This window comes from Periophthalmus magnuspinnatus, chromosome 12, assembly GCF_009829125.3.
Source record: "Periophthalmus magnuspinnatus isolate fPerMag1 chromosome 12, fPerMag1.2.pri, whole genome shotgun sequence".
Taxonomy (NCBI): Eukaryota; Metazoa; Chordata; class Actinopteri; order Gobiiformes; family Gobiidae; genus Periophthalmus; species Periophthalmus magnuspinnatus.
Genome location: NC_047137.1, coordinates 17,922,887 through 17,948,350, shown reverse-complemented (window position 1 = coordinate 17,948,350; position 25,464 = coordinate 17,922,887). Strand labels below are relative to the sequence as shown.

General features: G+C 38.5%; 1 protein-coding gene across 1 annotated transcript in view; it reads right to left on the bottom strand.

Annotated features, from left to right (window-relative positions):
* The window catches only part of cacna2d4a (calcium channel, voltage-dependent, alpha 2/delta subunit 4a), a 163,108-nt gene that overhangs the window by 128,306 nt on the left and 9,338 nt on the right, over nucleotides 1-25,464 (bottom strand). Inside the window, exons 6-22 of the mRNA XM_033976016.2 lie at nucleotides 24,831-24,993; nucleotides 24,159-24,290; nucleotides 20,162-20,222; nucleotides 18,805-18,955; nucleotides 15,287-15,361; nucleotides 12,375-12,464; nucleotides 12,175-12,288; nucleotides 11,336-11,414; nucleotides 9,939-10,072; nucleotides 9,091-9,168; nucleotides 7,000-7,080; nucleotides 5,315-5,389; nucleotides 5,154-5,240; nucleotides 3,570-3,641; nucleotides 1,782-1,843; nucleotides 1,627-1,694; nucleotides 1,184-1,229 (exon numbers count right to left, since the gene is read on the bottom strand). Of these exons, the coding sequence (XP_033831907.1) occupies nucleotides 1,184-1,229; nucleotides 1,627-1,694; nucleotides 1,782-1,843; nucleotides 3,570-3,641; nucleotides 5,154-5,240; nucleotides 5,315-5,389; nucleotides 7,000-7,080; nucleotides 9,091-9,168; nucleotides 9,939-10,072; nucleotides 11,336-11,414; nucleotides 12,175-12,288; nucleotides 12,375-12,464; nucleotides 15,287-15,361; nucleotides 18,805-18,955; nucleotides 20,162-20,222; nucleotides 24,159-24,290; nucleotides 24,831-24,993 (1,568 nt within the window). The remainder of the gene's footprint in view (nucleotides 1-1,183; nucleotides 1,230-1,626; nucleotides 1,695-1,781; nucleotides 1,844-3,569; nucleotides 3,642-5,153; nucleotides 5,241-5,314; nucleotides 5,390-6,999; nucleotides 7,081-9,090; nucleotides 9,169-9,938; nucleotides 10,073-11,335; nucleotides 11,415-12,174; nucleotides 12,289-12,374; nucleotides 12,465-15,286; nucleotides 15,362-18,804; nucleotides 18,956-20,161; nucleotides 20,223-24,158; nucleotides 24,291-24,830; nucleotides 24,994-25,464) is intronic.

The window sequence follows — 25,464 nt, the reverse complement described above, 5'->3', positions numbered from 1 at the left end:
GTTTTTCAAAGCATAAAAAGAAACACGTGTCTGTATATTTACAATAGAACACAAGTTAATTCATTTTTACAGGCAGTTCACGATGTTGTTTCATGTCCTGAGAAGAAGAAAAACAACGTCTTGACCAAGGCTTTTATAATTAATGCAGCAGAGGGTTAAACACACAAAGAGCAGGTGAAAAGGGTGGACTGTACCAGTAAAAAGTCACATTATGTTTCATTATTGCGCATGATTACTGCAGGTGACCAGGGGAGTGGACGGGGAGTGGACAAGCAGGTGTGTTGTCCCGGGCCCCAGAGTCTTAGCGCCAAGAACTGGACCCTCTTCTTATTTATTTACCGTAAATTTCAGACTATAAGCCGCTACTTTTTTTCCCCACACTTTGCTCCCTGTGGCTAATTTATAGATTTTTACTGCCTAACGGCCACTGGGGGGCACTGTAACAGTAAATGCATAAGTGAGACATGGGGAAAGATGAACTGAGGCTTTTCAGACAGAAATATAAAAAAAAAAAGTGTTTCCTGAATTAAAACAAAAACAAAAACCTTCTGTGTACCGTCTTTCTGTGTAAATATCACACGTTACAACACAAAAACCCGCGGCTTATATTCAGGTGCGGCTTATATTTGGACAAAATTGATTTTCTTTTCAAATTTAGCTGGTGCGGCTCATGTTCAGGTGCGGCTCTTTAGTCCAGAATTTACGGTATGTTAGAGGGGGACCCAGGTGAGCCTCACACTTCTGTCCTGCAGGTGGATGACACATGTACAGCTCATTGTTCTTTTTAACCCTCTGATGCATGAATTATAAAAGCCTTGGTCAAGACGTTGTTTTTATTCTTCTCAGGACATGAAACAACATCGTGAACTGCCTGTAAAAATGAATTAACTTGTGTTCTATTGTAAATATACAGACACGTGTTTCTTTTTATGCTTTGAAAAACATTTCAACATTTTTTGGGGGAAATTTCAACACTGTTTAGATGCAACGTTTAGGCCTGAATAAGAAAAACAAAAACAGCCAGAGGAAATTTACTTGCAGTTACACCGACTGACCACTGAATTGACCTCAATGGAGTGTGGCAGCAGAGAGCACTCCAGAGGCTCCAGTGCATTAAAGTTCTGTTTTAGTCGCTGTCCACTGCAGTGACCGCTGTGCACCAGAGGGTTAAAGTGATACTGACCACTCGTCGCTGATGGTGAGATCGGGGCCGTTTAAGTCATGAAGGCCTGAAAACAAAATGGAAATGATGAATAAATAAAAACATTTTTGTATAATATAAATGTACAATAGACTGTGTAAAGAAGTGACTGAGTGAGTGAGAATCATAGCAACCAAAGAGCCAATCAGGAGCGAGGCTGTTGAAGGTAATCACAGCTACGTTGTCAGTCAAATCTGTTGCTAACGCTAGCAGGAGCGGGGGAAAGAAGGCGCCTGATTTGTCTGTTATTAATGTTCATATCTTGATTTACGAATGTTTTAAGATCAAAATGACAGAGAGAGGCCGCGGTTTTTCATTGTAAAGTGAACTGGAGCCAGAATAGCGCCCATAACCACCTCCTATTTCGATCGCAGCGGCTCGTGCGTTAGCTGTGTCTATTTACACAAACAGTCTGTGACATGTACCTTCTTCAATCGAGACATTTCCCAGGAACATGTATTTTCCGAATCCTTCAGTCAACACAATTCCCAAACTGTAACAAAGGCAAACGTTACATCAAATGATTCAAATGTTATAACTTTAATTATAATGTTTGGTTTTTTTTTAGTCTAACTCTGACCTGAAGGGTGTTTCGTTGATGATCGTGTAATAGTAATTATTCCTGAGAAACAGCACTCTTAGCTGCAAGAAAATGAAATTATACTCTTAAAAACAACAGTATAAACAGATAAAATGAAATATTATATGACGTCTGTGTGATTCCCTCAGACGTCCAGGCGTAAAAATTCAATTCTGTCTCTGGACAAAAGTTTAGGCAAATGTTTGTTAAGAAAAACAATCCAGGAATTTGAGGCTGAGACATAATTTATGACCTGTTTATAACTCCATCCTCAGAACTAAATCTAAACAAGAAAAACAACAGGGCTAGTATGCTAATAGCCAGTATGCTAATAGCCAGTATGCTAATAGCCAGTATGCTAATAGGAGTGAGAGCATCCATTAGGGAACTGAACGGTTATGTAAAATATGACTCAAGCACAGATCACACTTACACCTAGCTAACAAACATAAACTGTAAACAAACAGGTGCATTAGCTTCAGTGTCGTTAGCGCCTCCTTCAGACAGATATAAGGCAGTGTCCAGCAGGAATCTGACCAGAACTGAAGAAGCCAAATGTCTTCACTCCAAAAGAGGACATGACTAGAACCAGGAAGTACTTCACACATGTGACCTGTGGCTCAGGTCTGTGGCTCCTGTGGCTCAGGTCTGTGGCTCCTGTGGCTCAGAGACTTTAAAGCAGCTCTGTGTGAACAAGTCTCTCCATGGACCAGCACCAAAGAACATCTCCCACATGAGCCACAAGAACCATCTCACATGAGGAGGACGAAAGGGACGGGACTCCTGATGTAGCCCATATTTAGTCCTGGTTTAGTCCTGGTTTAGTCCTGATTTAGTCCTGATTTAGGCCTGGTTTAGTCCTGGTTTAGTCCTGGTTTAGTCCTGGTTTTGACCATATTTAGTCCTGATTTAGACCTGGTTTAGTCCTGATTTAGGCCTGGTTTAGACCTGGATTAGTCCTGGTTTAGACCATATTTAGTCCTAATTTAGTCCTGATTTAGTCCATGTTCAGTCCTGATTTAGTCCTGATTTAGTCCTGATTTAGTTCTGATTTAGTCCTGATTTAGGCCTGGTTTAGTCCTGATTTAGGCCTGGTTTAGACCTGGATTAGTCCTGGTTTAGACCATATTTAGTCCTAATTTAGTCCTGATTTAGTCCATGTTCAGTCCTGATTTAGTCCTGATTTAGTCCTGATTTAGTTCTGATTTAGTCCTGATTTAGGCCTGGTTTAGTCCTGGTTTAGTCCTGGTTTTGACCATATTTAGTCCTGGTTTAGTCCTGATTTAGTCTTGATTTAGTCCATGTTCAGTCCTGATTTAGTCCTAATTTAGTCCTGATTTAGTCCTGATTTAGTCCTGATTTAGGCCTGGTTTAGGCCTGGTTTAGACCATATTTAGCCCTAATTTAGTTCTGATTTAGTCCATGTTCAGTCTTGACTTAGTCCTGCTGGTGCCCAGGACCAGGACTAAACCAGGACTAAGGTTTAATGTTAAGTTTATGATGATTATTTCTGTTTATTTCTGTTTTGATTTGTGTGATTTTAACGTCTTTCTTATTCTGTAAAACTCTTTGAATCACTCTGTGGACCAACTGTGCTGCTCAAATAAACTTAACTTCCCTAAAACATTTTTCCAATGACAGAATGTAATTGTTCTTTTGCAGTACTAAAAAAATAAAACAATAAAATCCACAGTTATTCTTCAAACATAAGCCGACATTATAACATCACTGCCACATAAATGTTTCTAAACACAAACAGACGCAGCGTAAAGTTTGTAAAAGTCTCACCCCTTTATCCACAGACGCTCTCACGTCGAGAGTCAAAGCTCCAGTTTCTCCTGTCACCATGGACGTCCTCAGCTGAAAATAAACACAACATGACATTAAGACGGAACTGACTATGAGACAGGAGTGATGACAGGACACTGAGCTGTTTTATGTTTTACACATTAAATCAGGAGCGTCAAACTCATCTTCACCGAGGGCCACATCAGCAAAATGGCCGCCATCGAGGGCCAGATGTGACGGCGACAGTGTAAATGTCACTAAATGTAACCGAATGTCATGTAAAATAAATGTAATTCCTTTGTAACTTGTTAAATAAAGGTTTCTTAGATAAAGTGACATTTTTAAAAGTGTGTGTCTGGTCTGGACACACCTCCTCTCAGACCTTCAGCTCTGCTTCAAATTCGTCCTTTTACAGACTTTTAATTATTGGACAGTTTGTTGTTTTTCTCACAGATTCACTTTTTCACACTTAGCTCCGTGTTTTGTGTCAAAATGTCGACGTAGATTGGACCGACTCCGCCTCAAAACACAAAAAACACACAGGTTTTTCTCCTCAAAGCACAAACTTGTATTCACCTTCACTTTTCTTCCTTCCACGCCGACAATTTTCCTCTTGATGAACATTTTGTGATGATTATTTGCAAATATTTCTCAGTTCCACTTGTTGGGAAAATCTCATTAGTTTATTGTCAGTGCAAACATTAAAGCAGCACAGACTTATTTTAAAATGACAGTCGTGCCTTTTAATTTATCTTCTCACGGGCCACATAAAATGACGTGGCGGGCCGCATTTGGCCCCCGGGCCTTGAGTTTGACACATGTGCATTAAATGATTGTACTTTTCATTGTGGTCCATGATGGAGTCTGTGTGTCTTATATTTGTGGAACATCCAAGATCATTAAAAATGTATTCTGATAAGGTTTATTTCTGTTCTGTCAATGGGACTTTTTTTTTTTTTTTTTAAATCAGCACTAAACCAGGACTGAACCAGGACTAAACCAGGTCTAAACCAGGACTAAACCAGGTCTAAAACAGGACTAAACCAGGACTAAACTAGGACTAAACCAGGACTAAACTAGGACTAAACCAGGACTAAACCAGGACTGAACCAGGACTAAACCAGGACTGAACCAGGACTGAACCAGAACAGAAAACAAATAGTTTCTTTATTTTCACTACTTTCTAAACTTATTCAGCCCAGAAAGTCTCTTTACGTTTGAACTTTTATTTACACAAAGTTGTTCTGTCGATACTTTAGAGACAAAAACAGCTTCATCACATTTGGATCAATTTTGTCTTATTTTATTTTTGTTTTAAAGGAGAGTTTCTGCTGTGATCGCTCATATCAGGTATCGCCCAGAGTCTGTTTATATAAAAGGACAAAGCTAACGTGCTAGCCAACGCGCTACAAACAGGAAGTGATCATGGTGCACGTCCACGGCTCCGATTCACTTTTTTGGCAGGTATCGATTTTAAAAAGTCCCATTCACAGGACAAAAACGAGCCTCTACTACAACGTTTTTTGTCCAGCTGACACTTTTTCTTTCGCGGTCAGTCGATCCCGTAAATCCCGCGTCGCTCACCTGCTGCTCCGTGTCCTCCCACTCCACCTCGGACAGATCCACGCTGTTGTAATTGGGTTTGGGTTTGAGCTTCTTTCCCTCTTTATACTGGAGAAACATAAAAACACAGTGAGATAACGGAGCATCGTGCGGACGAAACACTGATCAAACTGTGTCTTTACCAGGGGTCGGAGGTCGGGGTGAGACAGGATGTAGCCGTTATTAGTGATGAGATAAGCGTAGCCGTGGACGCCGAGCTGAAAACGAGACAAACGCAAATGTTTAAGTGAAATTTATAATAACTACAACTTAATTAGCAATGGACAAAGACTTAGTTTATTAAGAATGATTCAGGGTCAAGACATTTTTTGTGGCGTCTGAATGTCCAGTTGGTGAAAAAGTAGCGCACTCAAAATTTCCCACAGTGCACCTCGAAAAGTAAAGGTCAGTATATCCCACAATGCACTGGGAGAGTCGTAAAAAACAGCAGTTGGACAGAGACGGGACTTTAACTGGACACAACACGACTGAATGAAGCTCTGTTGATCCTGATTATGAAGAAAAACGCTCTTAAATAAACCGCTGTTGTGTGAAGTTGCTAGCGTTAGCCGTTTTCCGTAGCTCGAGATGCTAACAGAGCGAGAATTTACACATCTCAGACAAAAATGCTTTAAGTCCAGAGCGTTTACGTGAGCTGCATCTGGACATAAACGTCTGATTTTTATTAGTCCAGAAAAACTTGTGTCAGTCCAGTCTGATCAGGATTTATGACACAAATCGGCTTTTATCAGAGTTTAAACTTTTTTCACCCAGACCCAGAGTCACATGACCTGAGTCACATGACCTGAGTGCAGTGAGCCGTGAGTCTGAATCTCTCTGTGAGTCTCTATAGAGTCTGAATCGGAGTGTAGAGCTGTGGAGTGAACACAGACTGTTTATATAAATGGACGTAGCTAACCTGCTAGCCGCCATGTTCCAAACAGGAAGTGATCATGTGATGTGCGCACTTCTGGCTCCAATTCACTTTTTATTGAAAATCTGTCTCTCCTCTCTCTGTACCTCCTCCTGTCAGACTCATTTTGGTCTTAATTGTTCATATTAACCCTCTACATGATCCTGGGGTTCTTTTTTTTTTTTTTTTGTTAGTTATTTTGAGATTATTATTATTTTTTTAATGTATTTATTTTTTTTGTCATTTTGAAAGCTTGTTTTTTTTGTTTGTTTTTTGTTTTTGTTTTTTTGTTTTTTATTTTTTTTATTTTGAGGTTGTTGGGTTTTGGTTTTAGTTTATTTTCTTTATTATTTATTTTTTTTGTTATTTTGAGTTATTTTTTTATTTTATTTTGAAAACTGTCCCCCTAAATGTTCGTATTAACCCTCTACATGATCCTGGGGTTTTTATTTCACTATTGTGTCTGTAAATCAAGATCTGAACATTAATAACAGACAAATCAGGTCCTTCTTTCCCCGAGGTCGCTCCTGTTAGCGTTAGCAACAGGTTTGAGTGACAGCGTTGCTAAGCGCCCGCTCCCTGTTAAACCAGTGATGCGGACGGGAAGAGGCGTTACCTTCAACAGCCTCGCTCCTGATTGGCTCTTTAGTTGCTATGATACTCCCAAATATGAAACCCAGCTCCAGATTAGCCGCTGTAACTGTTAGCCTCTGTTAGCCTCGATGAGCTTCAGAGTTTAAAATTCAACGCTAATCTCAAACTAATCTCACTGATAAACAGACCTTAGACTCTACTACGGCCATTAAATGTGTTTATTTATCAGGAGGGACATTTTAAAGACAATCTGGAGTCAAAACAGTTGTAAATATTTAATAAAATACAAACAATACTCCTGCGTTCATAAAAAGTATTCACCTTGTATCTCAGAGCCAGCCTCATCAGTTCTTTCAGGGCCACGTCGGTTCCAACTACACCCAGTAAAATCCCATGAGACAACTGCAAAAAACAAACAAAAATGTGCAAGAAACATCGACCTGAATGATGATTGTGCTGATATATTTAACAGAGGCTCATGATTAGACGATGCAACATACATTTTATTACATACGACTTCACAATTTTGGAAAAAATATGTAAAAAAATAATAATAATAATTGTAACTCATCACCAGGAGCATTAATATTTGAGAGAAGAAAATGAAGTGATTAAGTAACATCACATTTTAGAACATTTGTTTGTAGAGATCCACATCTACAGAGAGAGGAAATATGACAGAATACTTTGAAAATGAGAATATTTAATTGATTTTTGATTCATTTTTTATGTATTCTGTGACATGGTCCAATCAGAGTACTGTGATCTGAGTATTTAAAGTACTTTTACACTGAGCTACATTATATTATAGTGTAAAAACATGACATAAATGAACAAAATGCAACAAAAATAAAGCTGTTTTGTAAAAATACGTCTAATTAGAAATGAAAAACTGCACCTGAGTCACTAAATAAAATACTTTCTATTTTTACTCACTAATACTTCGCAGTTCAAAGCTGAAAGTGCAGATTAAATACCACCAAGTATTACTTTTAATTCAGAAAAGTAACTACTGTATTTTGAAAACAGGACCAGGGATGGGACGATAAACAAAAATATCGTTTATTGTGATAAAAAGGGTCGACGATAATCATTTTATATAATCGTGATAATCGTCGTTATATCACCAGAATGTGCAGAAAAATGCGACTTATCCACAGGGGCGTTGACAGGGGCGGGGCAACGTGGTCTGTTGTCCCGGGCCCCAGGGTTTTAGGGGGCCCAGAATTGTAAAGCTTCTCGACCCGGGCCCCCAAACGTCTGTGTACGGCCCTGTGTGTCCGTAAAGCTCTCTGCTAGATTGTAGTACTTTTCACTGATAAAATACAATTAAATACAAGTTGTTTAAACGTGGAACTTATTCACGAGATTAAAATTATAATTATTCATATCGAGAACATTTTAAACTGTCAGCAACTTTAATAATTATCAAGATATAATCGTTAATTGCAATAATCGCTAAATTTAAATATCGTCCCAGGCCTAAAGTGGAACAGAAGACTCAAAAGTAGTATTCAGAGTATGTATTTACTGCGAATACATACTCTGAATACTACTTTTGAGTATCTATTTACTGCATATACATACTCTGAATACTACTTTTGAGCTACTGTTTTCTGAGTATCTATTCAGAGTATCTATTCGCAGTAAATACATACTCAAAAGTAGTATTCAGAGTACGTATTCGCAGTAAATACATACTCTGAATACTACTTTTGAGCAACTGTTTTCTGAGTATGTATTCGCAGTAAATACATGCTCAAAAGTAGTATTCAGAATATGTATTTGCAGTAAATGTATTCAGAGTATGTATTCGCAGTAAATAGATACTCAAAAGTAGTATTCAGAGTATTATTCGCAGTAAATATGAGTTATTTATATTCGTCTGGGTGTTTGCTGACTCCGCTCACTCCTGCTGCAGTTTTGACTCGACCTCAGTGTTTCATACTCAGACGTTTCATACTCACAGTTTCATACTCAGACGTTTCATACTCAGACGTTTCATACTCAGACGTTTCATACTCAGACGTTTCATACTCAGACGTTTCATACTCAGACGTTTCATACTCAGACGTTTCATACTCAGACGTTTCATACTCACAGTTTCATACTCAGACGTTTCATACTCAAACGTTTCATACTCAGACGTTTCATACTCAGACGTTTCATACTCAGACGTTTCATACTCAGACGTTTCATACTCAGGCGTTTCATACTCAGGCGTTTCATACTCAGACGTTTCATACTCACAGTTTCATACTCAGACGTTTCATACTCACAGTTTCATACTCACAGTTTCATACTCAGACGTTTCATACTCAGACGTTTCATACTCAGACGTTTCATACTCAGACGTTTCATACTCAGACGTTTCATACTCAGACGTTTCATACTCAGACGTTTCATACTCACAGTTTCTTTCTTCTTACTAAACACCGGCATCGCGACTGAAGTCATGAGGAGGAGACTCTGGGCCTGAGAGTTGAACAACTGAAAACAAAACAAACATGTCACGATATTTAAACTCACCGACTCTATGAGGGAGAGTGTATAAATACTACAGTCTGTTCTACTTCACTGCTCCACTCAGGTTAAGGTTCAAACTCACTACTTCTACTTTAGTACTTACTACAACTTACTACTGTGAGTAAGTTCTACTGTGAGTTCTACAGTTTCTTTACAGTTTCTTTAGTCACTTTTACCTCAGATTTGTTTGGAAACTGAAAGTGGAAACAGAAACAACAAAAGCGTGAAACGAGCAGAAAATTAAACAAAAACAGAGGCACAGGAGGGAAAAGGTTTGAAGTTTGAAGATCGCTCAGTGGTTTGGAAATACTACTATAATACTACTACTAAAATACTACTACTGCTATAATGATACTACTACTACTGAAATGACATTTAAACAGCTGTATTTTTGTGGAGAAATGCAGTATTTGGCACAGAGTTTTTCACATTTCAGGTAAAACCAAACCGTCTCCATGGAGATGAGCAGGTGATGGACTCGGCATAAAAAAGTTACATGGAGCAGCTTTAAATTTAAATCGTCACTATTGGGTTTTGGATCAGTGCAAATTTACAACACGATACAAAGATTTACGTAAAGATGTGACAAAGATCAGTGTGTGACTTTAACCTCCGTCTCCTCCGTCATAAATGAACACGATTAAACAAATTTAACAGATTATAAAACGATATCAGCTAAACTAAAGTGACCAAACAAAAGTGTTGTGCGTTTGTGCAGATCTGTGAGCGCTGACCACACTGTCCATGTACGCCTCGGTCCAGATGATGTCATGGTCGTGGTTGATCACCATTGGTCGACTCAGAACGTGAAGATATTCCATCACGTTCTCCTGGACATCGGCCAGTGTAGAAACATGAGTGTAGTACCCTGAGAATCACAGTATACACACAAAATACATGTATGTACTGAAAAAATACATTTATTTCGTGACAAAATACATGTATGTCCTGAAAAAATACATTTATTTCGTGACAAAATACATGTATGTCCTGAAAAAATACATACATTTCGTGACAAAATACATGTATGTCCTGAAAAAATACATACATTTCGTGACAAAATACATGTATGTCCTGAAAAAATACATATATTTCGTGACAAAATACATGTATGTCCTGAAAAAATACATTTATTTCGTGACAAAATACATGTATTTAGTGAAAATATAAATGTATTTAGTGAGAAAATAAGCAGCAAATTCCTAAGACTATTTAAAAACCCGGCAAAAGCAAAGTAAACCAGGTACTGAAAAAGACAATAACTACGGTTAGTCATTATCTCTGTGTACAGGAGCATGCTAGCTAACGCACTCTGTCTCAAAGCTAATGCTAACTTTTATTAAAAGCATAAGAAAATTAAATAAACAACCTATTCATATTCAAATTGATGAAAGTAAAGTATTTGGAAACTATTTGGTTGTTTTTATTTGTAGATTATTTCAGTTTGTGGTGTTGTTTTAATATTTTTATGTCCGAAAATCAGTGTTAGCGTTAGCACTGACGCACAAACACCCGCCTTTCTGAACACGAGAGTCTCCTGGTGAAGTTTTTTAATATATAATCAGAGACAGGGACCATCAGGTCACTGTTCACCAACTCATCTTTAAATGTTTATTCATTTTAGCATAACTGCAAAAACCTCATAGAGATACAACTGGACAGGAAGTAGTGACGCTAACAGGAAGTAGTGACACTAATGGTAAGTAGTGACGCTAACGGGAAGTAGTGACGCTAACGGGAAGTAGTGACGCTAACAGGAAGTAGTGACGCTAACGGGAAGTAGTGACGCTAACAAGAAGTAGTGACCCTAACGGGAAGTAGTGACCCTAACGGGAAGTAGTGACGCTAACGGGAAGTAGTGACGCTAACAGGAAGTAGTGACGCTAACGGGAAGTAGTGACGCTAACGGGAAGTAGTGACGCTAACAGTGTTGTGTTCAAATCCAAAACTGTCTCAAAACTGTGTCTGCTTCTCACGTCAGATTAGACCCACAGGTTGTCGGTGCGATTCCAACTTCCACAGGTGAATACTGATGTTGTGTCCTTGGGCAAGACACTTCACCCCCTCACCCTCAGTGTCTGGTGTATAAATGTGTGAGCAGTTTGTTGCACTAATGTCCATAAAGACGCACCTTTGTTGTTGCAGGCGATCCATTTGACATTTTCAGCAAACGTCATTTCTCTTCCAATGAGGTAAGTGAAAACACGAACCTAAAAAACAGAAACACAAATTTAATCAGCCTGGTTTAGTCCTGGTTTAGTCCTGGTTTAGACCTGGTTTAGACCTGGTTTAGACCTGGTTTAGACCTGGTTTAGTCCTGGTTTAGTCCTGGTTTAGTACTGGTTTAGACCTGGTTTAGTCCTGGTTCAGTCCTGGTTCAGTCCTGGTTTAGTCATGGTTTAGACCTGGTTTAGTCCTGGTTTAGACCTGGTTTAGTCCTGGTTTAGTCCTGGTTCAGTCCTGGTTTAGTCCTGGTTCAGTCCTGGTTCAGTCCTGGTTTAGTCCTGGTTTAGACCTGGTTTAGACCTGGTTTAGTCCTGGTTCAGTCCTGGTTCAGTCCTGGTTTAGTCCTGGTTTAGTCCTGGTTTAGTCCTGGTTCAGTCCTGGTTTAGTCCTGGTTCAGTCCTGGTTCAGTCCTGGTTTAGTCCTGGTTCAGTCCTGGTTTAGTCCTGGTTCAGTCCTGGTTTAGTCCTGGCTTAGACCTGGAGCTGGAGTTGTCTCTTATCTCGACTGAACTAAAGGTAAAAGGAGCTGTTCACTTTCCAAACTCCCACTTGATGACATCACAAGGTGTAACGTCGCATTTTGATCTTTGTAGACGTGACAGATTAATAATAAAGTGACTCAAACATGTGAGAATGAAACAAAACACAACTCCAGGTCTGTTTTTTGATGCGTTAACATCAGAACATGGACTAAAGTCTCATTTTATTTAACATCGGAGGAGTTTTAAATATTTCCATCACTGACGCGTTTTTCCGGCCAGTTAAACTCCTCAAACACGTCCTCGAAATCCTCCATGGCGCCGTCGGTGATGAGCATGATGGCCTGGTTACACAGACTGCCCTGGCCCAGCGCTGTGGCCTGGAAACCAACGACATCCCAGTGTTAGGCTTTAACGGACAAACACAACGGGTTTATATCGGCGAGATTTGGCGGGAAAAAAAAACCTCGTTAAGGATCTTGAACGACTCCTTCATGGCTTTGGTGACTTTGCCCTCGCCCTTGACGTGAAGCTCGTCGACCAGTATTTTGAAATGCTGAAAGAAAAAACAGGGGAAAAAAAGGAAACACTTCAGAAAAACTACAATTTAAATACGCTAATGCTAATGCTAATGCTAACGCTAACTCCCAGCGCTTTAATTAAGTCGTTATACGCCCGAATCACTCTTTATAAAATGGTAAATCGTCACAGCTAGCATGTTAGCTACGTCCGTTTATATATTAGGGATAGGACAATAAATAATAATATCGATTATCGTGATGAAAATGGTTGAAAATAATCGGTTTTGGGACATTTCGTATAATCGGAATAGTCAGAAACAAAAATAATTGCCGTTATTTCACTGGAATATGCAGAAAACACGATTTATCCACAGGGGAGTCGACAAACGGGACAAAAGGGCGTGTTGTCTGGGGCCCGAGTGTCTTAGGGGGCCCAGAACTGGACTTTCTTCCCATGAATTTGTATTACAGGGGGCCCATGTGAGTTTTATTGCCCTTGGGCCCCCAAATGTCTGTGGATGGCCCTGCTCTTCCAGAATATTCTTGTTAAAGGGGCATGTTGTCCGGGGCCCGAGTGTCTTAGGGGGCCCAGAACTGGACTTTCTTTCCATTGATTTGTATTACAGGGGGCCAATGTGAGGTTTATTGCCCCTGGGCCCCCAAATTTCTGTGGACGGCCCTGCTCTTCCAGAATATTCTTGTTAAAGTTATAATTCTTCATATAAATAACAACTTTAAACATTATTGTGATATAATCGTTACTGAACAAAGCGTCAAATAAATAGTTAAAACACCCAAACATAATCAGAAAAACGTGTAAAATAAAAGGTTAAATATTCGAATGTGTTTGACGTTGGATGAAAAGACAAACTGCGGCAGGAGCATAAACGGGCGGGTGTAATTGTGTCAGGAAACATCTGCGCGGCCAGATGTAAAGCTCGCGTTAGCCTCGGCCAATCGGAGCGCTCGCTGGTGTCACGTGACCCGCTGCAAACTGTGAGAGTCCGGTGACCTCATGCGTGACGATGTAATGAGGCTCGAAGCGCAAATGCACCAACGACACCCAGAAAAAAACAGCGAGGACGAAAGGAGCTCACGGCGGAAAAGACACGTTTTCAATTGTAACCGAAATAAAATGGATTTGAGTTTGATGAATCGACTCGACACAAAAGTAGAATTATAAATGTGTAAAACGGTTAAAAAACACAAACTGCACTGAGTGAAACAGAACAAGTGATGCAGGATCTGTACTTTACTTAAGTACTTTTTACAGTGTGTACTTTTTACTTTTACTTCATTACATTTGAGAGCAGTATCTGTACTTTTACTCGAGTAACTTTACCGTTTATCTCTGTGTCTGTACTTTTACTCAAGTAACTTTACCGTTTACCTCCGTATCTGTACTTTTACTTGAGTAACTTTACCATCTACTTCTGTATCGGTAAAGTTACTCGAGTAAAAGTACAGTTTACCTCTGTGTCTGTACTTTTACTCGAGTAACTTTACCATTTACTTCCATATCTGTACTTTTACTCGAGTAACTTTACCGTTTACCTCAGTATCTGTACTTTTACTCGAGTAACTTTACCCTCTACTTCTGTATCTGTACTTTTACTCGAGTAACTTTACCCTCTACTTCTGTATCTGTACTTTTACTCGAGTAACTTTACCCTCTACTTCTGTATCTGTACTTTTACTCGAGTAACTTTACTGTTTCCCTCCGTTTGTTTAGTCTAAACGATAATAATTAATAAAACAAAATGACTCATGTATAAAAAAAACACAAAAAAACTATAAAACTGATGCTGCACAGAACCCAAAATATTAAATAAAATATCTGAAACAATTTAAACTGAGTGGGGACAGGGCCATAAAGGCAAAGTTATTCACACTATGTAAAAAATAAATGAGTTTATTTCAATCCTGATCAGATATCGGCGCCGATATTGAACATTTTGTAGGATTGGATATCGGCCTCCAGCATATCTGTTCAGTCGATATCTCATTTTGGTCTAAACTGGTGGAATAAAACGATTTATCGCCCAGTGTCAGCTCAAAATGTTCTGTAAGTGCAGAACAGCTTTGTAAAAACACATTTGGATCGTGTTTTTACCTGTTTAAAGGAAATAAAGTTATATTTCCAGTCTCTGTCCCGGTATCGGTCGATATCGAGGAGCAGCAGAGACTTAAAGCCAAAGTATCAACATCGGTATCGGAACAGAAAGAGCCGGATCCCTCAATGAAATGACTGGAGACACAGACCAGCTTCATGAAATTAAACTTAAAGTAAAGTTAACGTGACATAAACAGATTAAGAAGAAACTATTATTTTTTAATTCAAAGAAAAGTGAAAAGGTCAAAAGGTCAAAGGTCAAAAGGGTCAAATATTTGCGGAGAGTGAAAAGATCAGGATCCACAGGAAAGTTTAGACAGAAGAACTGAACAGAACTGATCCAAAAGCTAACGTTCCGCAGTGTCGCGATAAACGATCTCCACGGAGACGAACAGACACGAGGCCGAGTTACGGGTCAGATCTGTGGACCCGGTGCGTGACACGGACAAACAGAGACACTGTGATGTGATAATCCGCTGCAATCGGATTAACACAAAATGAGAGATTATGATTAATGTCGCTTGGACGGTTGATTAGCCGCGTGTGTGTGTGTGTGTGCGGGTATTTATCACACTGTGGGGACTGAAGTCTGTGTACGCGCTCACATAATGGGGACTTTATGGGGACAAAATCAGGTCCCACGGGATTTAAAGTTGAGATGTTGTAAAAAATAGGCTACGGTTTTGGTTGGTTGTGTGTTTTGTGTGTGTGCGTGTTCTGTGTGTGTTCTGTGTGTGTTTGTACCTCTCTGTTGTCCAGATCGGCCTGCACCAGCGTCCCTTTGAAACACGGCTCCACGTATCGCACGTAATCGCTGTACTGCAAGACGAAAAGGTCAAAAACACACCAAAATTAGTAAAACACACAATATGTTAAAACATTTGAGTTAAATCAAGTTGACAGCGTCTTTAATAGTATATTTTTATTTAAGACATTGTGCTTGTGCGTCTCTATAGTTATAATTCACAGCTACTTTTACAAAACGAGTGAAAAATGGACCAATGTGATTAAAAACTTTTACAACCACTGAGTCCAAGAGAACGAATTTAATTAATATCTTATCTATTTCCTTCGTAATTACATTTTAAATATGTAAAGACGCCCTGTGCACCACCCGAGGATCATTAAGTTATAATTTGGACATTTTAAAATCACAATATTCATCTAAAACGACTTGAAAATGGAGCTTCTTGAGGACGTTTTTGTAGTTCTTCACACTTCCCGTCGGTCCGTGTGAAGACGCCGCTGAACTGAACTAAACACTCGACGTAACATCCTCCTCATTTTATACAATGTTGTGAAATGTTCAGGGTCAAAGGTCAAACTTGGTCCAATAAAACGAAAGATAAAGCTAAACGTGTGGCTTAAAAACACAGATTCTGAGGGCGTTTCCTTTGCAGACTTGAACTAAAAGTGCAAACGTGCGCAGAGCAGACGGTTTATTAAACGGATTTCAGGCCGTCCCATAAAACACGAGGCCGTTTCATTTTTCTGCGCGGTCGCCAAAGTCCAGCGGGTGTAGCTTTAAATTCTGCCGAGAGCTTAAGGCGGCGGATTTGTGAGCGTACGATTACACGCGACGTAATACCAGGATCAACTCCCATTATTACACTGATTTGGACGTGTTGAGTAACAGGGACAAAAATCCTCGAAAACCCAAAACAAAATGACGTTTGAAACTACGGCACTATCATTTTTTTAACCTCATATTGATTAAATCCAAATTCTGTTTTATTTTGCCTCATTATGAACAAAAAATATGTAAATACAGCTGTCGAAATCAAAGCCACAGTACGTGATTTTTACCATCTTAAAAACGTAAAAAAAAAAAAAAAGAATTAGTTCATTTTAAACATTTACAGTCGTCCAAAGTTACTCCTCACTGACTTTATGCATTCAGAGCATCCTAATGACTCACCATGATGAGTTTATAAGCACAACTTTTAGAGACAACAGCAGTTTACGGTCATGGCAAAGATAAACAGCAACTAGCATACTAACCGCGCAGTTCCTCATGACAATTAAATGCAAACACTATGCATATGTCAAAAAAATAAATAAAAAAAATCTAAATAACAAAACAAAACAAAAAATATAAAACAAACAAAAAAACAACTCGAAATAACTTTAAAAAACTCAAACAAATAAACCTCAAAATAACAAAAAAATAAATAAATATAAATAAATAAAGAAAGAAAATGAACTTAAAAAAAGAACACCTCAAAATAAAAAAAATAACTAAAATAAAAACTCAAAATAACTCAAAAATAAATAAATAAATAAATAAATAAAAATAAATTAAAAAAAATAATAATTTAAACTCAAAAACATCAAAAAATAACTCAAAAAATGAAGAAAATACACAAAAGAAATTATAAATAAACCCAAAATAACAAAAAAAGGAAGAGACACAGTTTTCCAAAAATAAAAAATAGACTAAAAACACAACAACAAAAAAACTCAAAATAAACAACTCAACTAAAAAAAATAAATAAATAAAAAAATAACCCCAGGATCATGTAGAGGGTTAATACGAACATTTAAGACCAAAATGAGTCTGAAGCAGCAGAGACAGAGAGAGGGGGGTCGGTTAAAAAAAAATAAAAAATAAAAAACTCCAAATAACTCAAAAACATTAAAAAAAAAACTCAAAATAACTCAAAAAATGAAGAAAATGAAGAAAATACACAAAAGAAATTATAAATAAACTCAAAACAACAAAAAAAAACCCTCAAAATAAACAACTCAACTCAAAAAAAAAAAAAAAAAAAAAGAACCCCAACCAAAATGATGAGTCTGAAGCAGCAGGTACAGAGAGAGGACACAGTTTTTTAATAGAAAGTGAATTGGAGCCAGAGTGGATGGAGACCTGACACAGTCGACCTGAGGAGCTGCTTATGTAACTGATCTGTACTGGGACAAGACACATTTGGCTCAGACACATGAAGAAAAACACAAACAGGGCCTTTCATTTTCTAAACAGAGACAGTGAAGACTTTGGAGAAATAAATTTGACTATTTTTACTCTTCATTTTCGATAAAAGTCTGATCTCTGCTCCAAACCTCGTGCCTTCACTGACAGAGGTTTGGCTGCAGACGTCTCCGTTACAAAGATTATTAGCAGATTATCGATGATTAAAAATAACTGAATCTCAATTTGGATTAAAATTGGATTAAGTGCCGAGTCCCGTTTGAGTCTTTGGCGTCGCTCGGAGCGTTTGAGGCTGATGTTACTTAAGCACCGCCCACATGAACCGTGTTTCTAGGTCAGTAAGGCAACGGGGATTAATGTATATGTGTGTGTGTGTGTGTGTGTGTGTACTGTCCAGACTGTCCACACCACAGTAAAGACGAGGACGGAGTGTGACGTCACCACAGCGTTCAGCTCCACATGAAGATCACCGAGGCCGGAGCAGGTAAAGAGGCGAACGTGGAGAAGAGTTTCATATTTGGAAATCCGACCGTGAGTGTCATAGCAACCGAAGAGCCAATCAGGGGCAAAATGGTGATATAAAACTTTTAATAAAATAATAAAATGTTCATATTAACCCGCCCTACATGATCCTAGGATTCCTTCTTTTTTTTTCTTTTTTTTTTCTTTTGAGTTATTTTGAGTGTTTTATTTATTTATTTATTTATTTATTTATTTATTTATTTATTTATTTATTTATTTATTTATTTATTTATTTATTTATTTATTTATTATTAAGTTATTTTTATTATATATTTTTGTTATTTTGAGGTTTTTTTTTTGTTTATTTTCTCTATTTTTTGTTATTTTTATTTATTTATTTTTTGTTATTTAGATTTTTTTTTTGTTATTTTGAGTTTATTTTATTATTATTATTATTTTTTTAAACTGTGTCTCCTCTTGTTTTTAGTTATTTTGAGTTTATTTATAATTTTTTTGTGTATTTTCTTAATTTTTTTGAGTTATTTTGAGTTTATTTTTTAATTTTCTTGAGTTATTTTGAGGTTGTTTTTTTTTTTCTCTGTCTCTGCTGCTTCAGACTCATTCTGGTCTTAAATGTTCGTATTAACCCTCTACATGATCCTGAGGTTTTTATTTCACTATTGTGTCTGTAAATCAAGATCTGAACATTAATAACAGACAAATCAGGTCCTTCAGGCCTTAGCAACAGGTTTGATTGACAGCGTTGCTAAGTGAAAGAGCATCACCTTCGACACCTTCGCTCCTGATTGGCTCTTTGGTTGCTATGATACTCGCGGTCAGAATTATTAACACAAACCGGGCTCCTCACCGCTATGATGTTGACGAAGTCGTTCTCTCCTAACGTGTCCAGGATGGTGTTGATGGTGTGTTTGGCGATGGTCAGTCTGAGCCCCTTCATGCTCCCGCTCACGTCCACCACGATCACCACGTCTTTGGGAGAAGTAGCAGCCTGGATGTACCTGGAAAACACGCCGGAAAAACAGACGATATCTTAATAATCGGATAAACCAGGGCTGTGCTGTTGATAAAATGTGTAAGAGTAATTTTACACATTTTAGATCTTACATTAGAGTCTATTTTTACTTTATTTTTAAGTCTATTTTTACTTTATTTTTCCATTTTCCTTCTGTTCTTTAACTTTAACACTGGAATTTCCTCACTGTGGGACTAATAAAGGCAGATCTGACCTTTACTGACGCTTTTTTCAATCACAAAAATAATGATGGATGGATAAATATGGCCGACGATAAAGTTAAAGTAGAGCCGTGTACGAGGGTCATTCAATAAACAAGGTGAATTTTTCGGTATAAGGACTTTTAATACACATAGAAGCTTACTTTTTTATTTAAATTTTTTTTGTTTTACTTGTTTTTCACATGGATTTAATTTCTTTTTCAGATTAAAAAAAAAACTGTAAGAGTTTTGGCGATTAACAAAGATGGCCGACCAACCAAAAACTTGATAGCTGACCGCTGTTCAATCCTGGAGCGTCTTTGTTAATCGCCAAAACTCTTAAATTTATTTTTTTTTACCTCCTGAAACCCGAGCTCTTTCATGGATTTATTAATTTCTCTGTTATTTGGGTTGATTGGACCTGATGAGTGTAAAAATAAAGAAGAAACAGCAACAATTGTGCCTCTTGGATCAATGTGGCTCATCTGAAGAGCAGCTAAGAGGTGCACGAAGAAATATGCTTTTACAAAGAAAAAAATAAATAATAATAATAATAATAAAAATAATTAAAAAATACATATTCTGAACATTCTAAACTCTTAAAAATATTCTAAATTGAACATTTTTGAATTGTTGCTGTTCTTGTTGCTGCTGTTCTTCTTCTTCTTCTTCTAAAAATTTGCATTGTGGCCTAGACAACCTAAAGTCCACATGTGCACGTAGGTTTGAGGAGATTAATCTGCAAAAGAAATTAAATCCATGTGAAAAACAAGTAAAAAAAATAAATAAATAAAAAAGTAAGCTTCTATGTGTATTAAAAGTCCTTATACCGAAAAATTCACCTGATTTATTGAATGACCCTCGTATTTGTTCTTTAACGCCACACTGTGGAACATTCCCAACCTCAATGCAGATATCTCTCCTCACCCTCACTGTTTTACGTTATTTGTATCAAAAAATTTAAATTACGACAATAAAAAAATGAGACAAACCAGTTTCTGTTTCTACAATCGAACGTGACGACGCCGTTCTCGTCTGGGATCCACTGGATACCTGCGAAAACACAAATATTCACATGTGATTAGCAGATTAGCTTTCAAAATCCCATATTTACTCACACAGTTTAAGGTACATGAAGGTGTCTTGCTCAAGGACACGACGACAGTATCTGGAACGTTTGGGTCAGTGGGAAAAGAGCCTGAAATTTGACCAGATTTTCCAGTATTTAGAAGATGGAAGATTCCCCTTTTTCACTCTTGTAAAAATCGTGTATTTAATGAGATTTTGCAAATTTATTTAGACGCATTTTATGATTTTTGTGCAGCTCCATTTTAGCTCAATAAAAAAACACGACTGAGATGAGCAAAAAGGCGACACCTCGACCAAATAATGACGATTAAAACTTAAAAATGTTAAAAATGACACATTATAATTTTAATATTATGAATAAGCTCCGTGTGTAAACAGCTGGTATAGTTCTGTGCTTTTTTATCAGTAAAAACAAACAAGATCTAGCAGAGAAAATCAGGGCCGTCAACTGAAATCCAAGGGCCCGGGGTGAGACGTCAGACATGGGGCCCCCGTCAGACATGGGGCCCTCTGAGACAAATGAATAAGAAGAGAGTCCAACCCTGGGCCCCCAAGATGCTCCTCAATTTGAAAAAAATAAAAACAATATTGGAGAATTGTTCTGATAAACTGGCAATGTGTCAAACTCAGGGCCCGGGGGCCAAATGCGGCCCGCCACGTCATTTTATGTGGCCCGCGAGAAGATAAATGAAAAGGCACGACTGTCATTTTAAAATAAGTCTGTGCTGCTTTAATGTTTGCACTGACAATAAACTAATGAGATTTTCCCAGCAAGTGGAGAGATATTTGCAAATAATCATCACAAAATGTTCATCAAGAGGAAAATTGTCGGCGTGGAAGGAAGTTTGGAGGAAGAAAAGTGAAGTTTGTGCTTTGAGGAGAAAAACCTGTGTGTTTTTTGTGTTATGAGGCGCGGTCGGCACAATCTACATCGACATTTTGACACAAAACACAGAGCTAAGTGTGAAAAAGTGAGTCTGTGAGAAAAACAACAAACTGTCCAATAATTAAAAGTCTGTAAAAGGACGAATTTGAAGCAGAGCTGAAGGTCTGAGAGGAGGTGTGTCCAGACCAGATACACACTTTTAAAAATGTCACTTTATCACAGAAACCTTTATTTAACAAGTTAAGAAGTAATTACATTTATTTTACATGACATTTATTTACATTTAGTGACATTTACACTGTCGCCGTCACATCTGGCCCTTGACGGCGGCCATTTTGCTGATGTGGCCCTCGGTGAAAATGAGTTTGACGTCCCTGATTTATCTCTAAAAACTGAGGTGGAAAACATCAACTCTGTATTTAGAAAAGGGCAAAATGACAAAATAAATTATCATGATTTTTTCCCTCACATACTCATTTTTTTTGTTTTTTTTTTTTAATTTCCAGATCATAAACTTAATACAAATATTTACTCCTCGCCAATTAAACACAAAATACATAAAATTTCTTCTTCTAAAGTCTGAATTCTGCTCTAAAAAACCAACAGGACAGAGGATTGGCTGTTGATCTTATTCGGCCCCGCCCACTTTTCCCGTAAATGCCCATTCCCGTTCATTTCAACAGAGAATTTAGGAAACGTGTTGTTGCTAAACCCTCAAATAAAGTTGGTTTATTTGTGTCAACACTGCCCCCTTTCTGTGGGAGGCTTTACAACAGCTCTGCAGTTCAGCCACGCGCAAAATACACGATACAACCTGAACGACGACGGAGGCGCTCACGGCGAGGTCGGGAACGTAGGGGGGCGTTACCTTTCACAGCCTCGCTCCTGATTGGCTCTTTGGTTGCTATGATACTTGTGGGCGGAGTTACAAATACGAAACTCAGCTCCGAAGATGATTAAATTTAACTGAATCTAGATCTCGATTCAGATCTGATTTACGACCGAGCGCTGACTGAACTCTTCTTCTTCTTCTTCTTCTTCTTCTTCTTCTTCTTCTTCTTCTTCTTCTTCTTCTTCTTCTTCTTCTTCTTCTTCTTCTTCTTCTTCTTCTTCTTCTTCTTCTTCTTCTCTTCTTCTTCTTCTTCTTCTCTTCTTCTTCTTCTTCTTCTTCTCTTCTTCTTCTTCTTCTTCTTCTTCTTCTTCTTCTTCTTCTTCTTCTTCTTCTTCTTCTTCTTCTTCTTCTTCTTCTTCTTCTTCTTCTTCTTCTTCTTCTTCTTCTTCTTCTTCTTCTTCTTCTTCTTCTGTTAATCGCTTCTGTATTTGGAGCCGGCGCTGAACGTCGCACTCCTGACACCGCAGTAAAGACTCATCACGTCCGATCTGCGGAGTCAGACGCCGCTGGACCGTTTAGCTTGTCTGGCTGAAACGCACGGATCTGTCGATGTAGCTGTAAAACTGAACGTAGCGACGAGCGGGAAAAAAACAAAAAACGGAAGAAAAAAAACAGCAGAGTCGATAGAAACTGGAGCGATTTGTGAACCGTGAGCGTCTGTAGAAACTGTGATGATTTGCGGCCGAACGTCCTCGTCGAGTCGGGCCTGGTCTGAACTTGGACGGGAGACAGCTGGGAACGCCGAGGGAACGCCAAGAGAACGCCGAGAGCCACAGGGGGGCACTAGTGAGCAGAACTGTTGCTGTGTTCTTCGGCGAGACGCTTCACCGCATCGTCTAACGCGACATGTGAGTGTTAAAGGCGCAGATTGGCAGCCTCGCTTCTGTCAGGCTACAGTCATATCTTACGTATGCATGCTAACCGTGCACTTCCTGAGTATCGGACAATAATTAGACGCAGAAAACGCGCACCAGACGTATTACGAACTCAAGAACCGCTCGTACAATCATCTTAACCCTTGCGTGTTCCTCCCAGTTTGACCCCAATTTGTTTTTCTTATAACTCAGCCATAAAATAACATCCTTTTTTCTTTTCTTTTTTAATATAATTTGGAGCTTATTTTAGTAAAGATCGTGCATTTTTGGACGTCAAAATCTCCTGCAACTCTTAATTTCCATCACTGTCCTGTGTTTTTTCGAGCACAGCGGTGGAAATTAAGTTGATCTGAGTTATAAGAGAAACAAACTGGGGTCAAATTGAACTTTAACGTAACTTGTTTTTCAGACAGTTCTTATTAAACAATCAACATTTTTTCAAAAGGCCCAATTTTCAACATGTTTGATAAAGAAGTTATTTTTTTGGGGTCATAAATTACCCCAGGACAACACTTAAAGTCTCGTTAAAGACTTTGTTTATCTTTTTAAGGCTGTTTAAAGTCCTGTGTGACTGTAATTCTTTGGTTCGAGCGCCTTTTTATTTCCTCTTGTGTTTCTTAATTTCCTACATACCTGTAAACTTTTGTTAGTTTAAATTAGTTAGTTGTGAATTTTTGCCTATTTTTTTTATCGTTTGGTCCGTTTTAGTTTCGTGCGCTGGAGGTTTTAAATAGCGTGAACCCGGTGTAGCTTTTGTTAGTGCTCTATTTCCTTCTTTAATGGTCAAACTCACGCGCAGTGGCTCTGTTTTCTTCTTTAACAGTCAAACTTACGTGCAGCGGCTCTATTTCCTTCTTTAACGGTCAAACTCATGCTCAGTGGCTCTATTTCCTTCTTTAACGGTCAAACTCACGCGCAGTGGCTCTATTTCCTTCTTTAATGGTCTGACTCACGTGCAGTGGCTCTATTTCCTTCTTTATCATAAAAACTGCATCTTATCCATTTCTTCGTGTGTTTTCCATGATGCGCAAAATAACCATTAAAAATCAAAACTAGTGAATTCTTCAGAGCATAATCTTTCTCCACGTCTGTCTCACTTTTACGTTTACAGCTAGAGAGCGCCCCCCGGTGGCCGTTATCCAGTAAAAGTCTATAAATTAGCCGCAGGGTTCAAAGCCGCGGGGAAAAAGTCGCGGCTTATAGTCTGAAATTTTCCGGTAAATAACAGAGATGATGTCATGATTTACCCGGGTAGAGTCTGAAGAAGCCCGTGGCGCTGCCGAAGTATTGCCACGTGAGGGTCGGGTCCTTCTGGAAGTTATCGGTGAAAACGTCGTCGAGGACCTCGGACATGTACACGCCGTTCACGATGTCCGGGTCTGCGAACAGAACAGAACAGACGCCACGGGTAAGACATTTATAATAAGAAAACAAAGAAAAACAGGAGACAAACGTGGTCCTGGGGTGTGTCTGAATGTCTCCCCCAGCCCCTCGCCCCCCGTTCACTCCACAGCTCTGCGCTTTATAAATAAATACTGATCAGATTGGACCGGCGCTCGTCTTTATGGACTAAAAATAATCAAATAAGTTTACGTCAAGATGGATTTTAGATAAACAGGTCGGATAATTCAGCTTTTTGAGATGTGGAAATTCTCGGGTAAACGGCTAACGCTAACAACTTTATGAATAAAACACTCACTTAAATTAACCGTTGCTGTGTAAAGCTGTTAGCGTTAGCGGTTTACCTTCGCTCGAGATGTTAACAGAGCGAGAATTTACACGTCTCAGACAATAAGCAAATAATTTAGTCAGTTAAACACGACGGTTTACTGAGAGATTTACAGTCTATGGTTCTGACATAAAACAGATCAAATTATGAAGCAAACGAGACAAACGCCGGCTCCAAACTCGTGGCGTACCTCTGTTGTAGACGTTGGTGGGGACTTGTATGTTGCTCGTCTGGACATTCACCGGGAGTTTGCTGAAATGTTCGTTTTGCTCCAAAGGAAATTCTCCCCCGAGCGGCAAAGGATTCCCGTCTTCATCCACTTTGTTTATCAGCATCGAGTTGAAGTACTCAAACTGGACACAAGGGGCAGTGTCGCAGCGTAAGGCACGACGCAAAGATGTCGCGTCGTTTTAAATAACAAAAACTTTAATTTAAAGTCAAAACAGGGTGAATATAGAGATGATGTCACCGTTTTTTTCAAATACAGAGCGGAAATTATTTTAAGAAGCAGAATATTCATAAACAGTCACATTTTTATGCTGCGCTTTTCCATCTTCACGTCTCTCAAATCACTTTACGTCAAGGAACCAGTGCACACTGACACTGGGGGCGAGTTTTTTGGGTTAAGTGTCTTGCCCAAGGACACAACAACAGTGGGTCAATGGATTCTCTGCCAAATGAGCGACTGTCACCTCCTTATCTACGGTTTTAGATGGAAAATATATATAAAACACTGTGTCCCTGGTGCAGATGGGAAGGAATTTAACAAATGTATTTTTATTTAAGTAAAAAATTGTGAAAAAAAAAAATAATAATAACAAAAT